This window comes from Anolis sagrei, chromosome 7, assembly GCF_037176765.1.
Source record: "Anolis sagrei isolate rAnoSag1 chromosome 7, rAnoSag1.mat, whole genome shotgun sequence".
Classification (NCBI taxonomy): domain Eukaryota; kingdom Metazoa; phylum Chordata; class Lepidosauria; order Squamata; family Dactyloidae; genus Anolis; species Anolis sagrei.
Window position 1 is genome coordinate 9,622,439 of NC_090027.1, and position 2,604 is coordinate 9,625,042.

The 2,604-nt window shown below is 40.0% G+C and overlaps 1 protein-coding gene across 1 annotated transcript; it reads left to right on the forward strand.

Moving 5' to 3' along the window:
- The first annotated feature begins 204 nt into the window (after positions 1 to 204).
- On the forward strand, positions 205 to 702 carry LOC137097526 (uncharacterized). The gene has a single exon (XM_067470856.1). It carries the CDS (start codon positions 205 to 207, stop codon positions 700 to 702), a length of 498 nt encoding a protein of 165 aa, XP_067326957.1.
- Positions 703 to 2,604: the final 1,902 nt, after the last annotated feature.

Below are 2,604 nucleotides of genomic sequence, written 5' to 3' on the forward strand. Positions count from 1 at the left end.
TAACCTTTGTTTAAGCTCACTACTTGTCTTTCTGCACTCAGGCAACATGAAGTAATAAAGGAAGCATTGTTTCAACTAACCAATCAGGCTCTTAGAGAGAGATCTTCATTTGCATACCTTTGGCTAGTATATAAGGGCATAGCTTGAAATCATCTGTCCACAGTAGTAGATGGGTGGCTGAGCTGAGGAGGACCTAACTGAACCATGGCTGCTGTTGTCAACAAGAAAGGGAAAACCCAACAGCCCAATCAGAAGAAGAGCCAAGTAAAGCAGACAAAACAGAAGGCACAAGGAAAACAAATGAAGGGGGTGAAATCAAAGCAAGCTACAAAACAGGTGAAGAAACCTGTGGAGAAGAAGGGGTCCAGCAAAGGTAAAGAATGCCATTTAAGCCGGCCTGCTAAAAGGGTCCTGGGATCCTACCTGGAGCGCCTTTGCAAATCTGTGTCCAGGGAAGCAGAGCGTTTAATGAAGGAAAACCGTGAGCTCAATATCAGCGGCAAAGTTCTGCAAACCGCCTTGGAGCGCTCCATGGCAAAGGGAAAACGGCACTCTGTGATCCCGGGCATCAAGAAAGCGAAGAAGAACGAGTCTTCTGAGGAAGGGGCTGAAAGGGTGTCCAGTCCTTCTGATAAACAAGATGCATCCAGCCAGAAACTGCCAAAGCAGCGCAAGCATTCAGCAACGTCTATGTCAAACTAATGCTTCTAGAAGGAAAAAAAAAAGCCTCTTCTTGGGAAAAACTGGGGCTGATATCAAAGACATAACCAAAAGTTAGGAAGGGAGGACACCATCGGACATGTATCTTACTATCTTTCTATCGTCAAAACCTCACCATGAGTTATTGCCTGAAACTGATCAACATTTAGCCCTTGCTTGGAAGCGATGCCATTTTCCGACAGACCATTTGGTTTCAAAGAAATTCACAAATAGAGTTTCTTTCTGACGACTATAAGTAAGTTACAACCTGACTGGACATTGGAATACCACCATGAAATGGCCACAACATAACCAGTGGTAAGCACAAGCTCTCACGTCTGGAGCATGATCGGTTCATCAGTATGGCACAAAAAGCCCAAGGGCAATAAAATTCTTCAACTTGGCAATACAATAAAAGTTAATTGAGTTGAACTGCTGTTGTTGTTTCTGTTTGTTTTGGACTTGCTCTTAACATAAGAGGGTTATGGTGTGCTCAGTTTATTAATACTATGTTAAAACTTAAATATACTCAGGACCCATCCAAAAAATCCCAGGAGCTTCCACAGCAAACAGGAGGGTGGCCAGACACCTTTCCATGTAAATACAGTGACATTCGCTACAAAAGGCAAAAAACACAACATTTATAGGTGTGTGAATATTGCAGTTTTGAGCCGAATATGTTTAATATTACTATGTTAAAACTTGAATATACTCAAGACCCATCTAAACAATCCCAGGAGCTTCCGCAGCAAACAGGAGGGTGGCCAGACACCTTTCCATGTAAATACAGCAACATTCGCTACAAAAGGCAAAAAACACAACATTTATAGGTGTGTGAATATTGCAGTTTTGAGCCGAATATGTTTAATATTACTATATTAAAACTTGAATATACTCAGGACCCATCCAAACAATCCCAGGAGCTTCCGCAGCAAACAGGAGGGTGGCCAGACACATTTACTAGGCCTGGGTAACAACGGAAAAATTTGTTTCTAAAATCGATTTGTATTTGGGGTTTTTTTTTGTTTCGATATTTAAAATAATTACAAAATTTTCCTTTTAAAAAGTTCGATATTTACGAAATTTCGTAAATGGTAAAAAATTAACGAATCGATTTCCGAAACAATAACGAATCGATTCGTTAATGGCGGACGCGACCGCGAAATACGCTAAAAAACCTCCAAAAACTTCTGAAGCTTCCCTCTCCCTCTGTTGTTGACTGTTGGTGTGATATTATAATTTTTTTTCACTAATTAAACCATAAAACTGGCCCAGACATGCGGAAATAATAACGAAACGACCTCAAAACAATAATGAAACGAATACAATATCAAAATACGAAGCATTTACAAAACGTTTTTGAAAATTAGTTTTTTTTAATAATTGCTCCAGAATGGTTCGTTATCGTTTTGTAATTGAAAAAATTAATGAATTATTAACAAATTACGAATTAACGAAACGAAACCACCCAGCCCTAACATTTACCTGTAAATCCAGCGGCAATTGCTACAAAAGGAAAAAAACACAAAATTTATAGGTGCGTGAATACTGCAGTTTTGAGCTGAATATGTGAATTTTCACATTTCCTTGCAGTGGGAAATCATGGGATTTTTAAAATCTGGGTTTGTTCTTGTGTTTTTGATGCTTGTTCTTGACTGGTCAGTTTGTTTTTAAAAAAGTGACATTTGAGTAGAAGGTAAATACTTTGTTTGTGTGCCAGAAATCATAGAATCAAAGAGTTGGAAGAGACCTCATGGGCCATCCAGTCCAACCCCCTGCCAAGAAGCAGGAATATTGCATTCAAATCACCCCTGACAGATGGCCATCCAGCCTCTGTTTAAAAGCTTCCAAAGAAGGAGCCTCCACCACACTCTGGGGCAGAGAGTTCCACTGCTGAACGGCTCT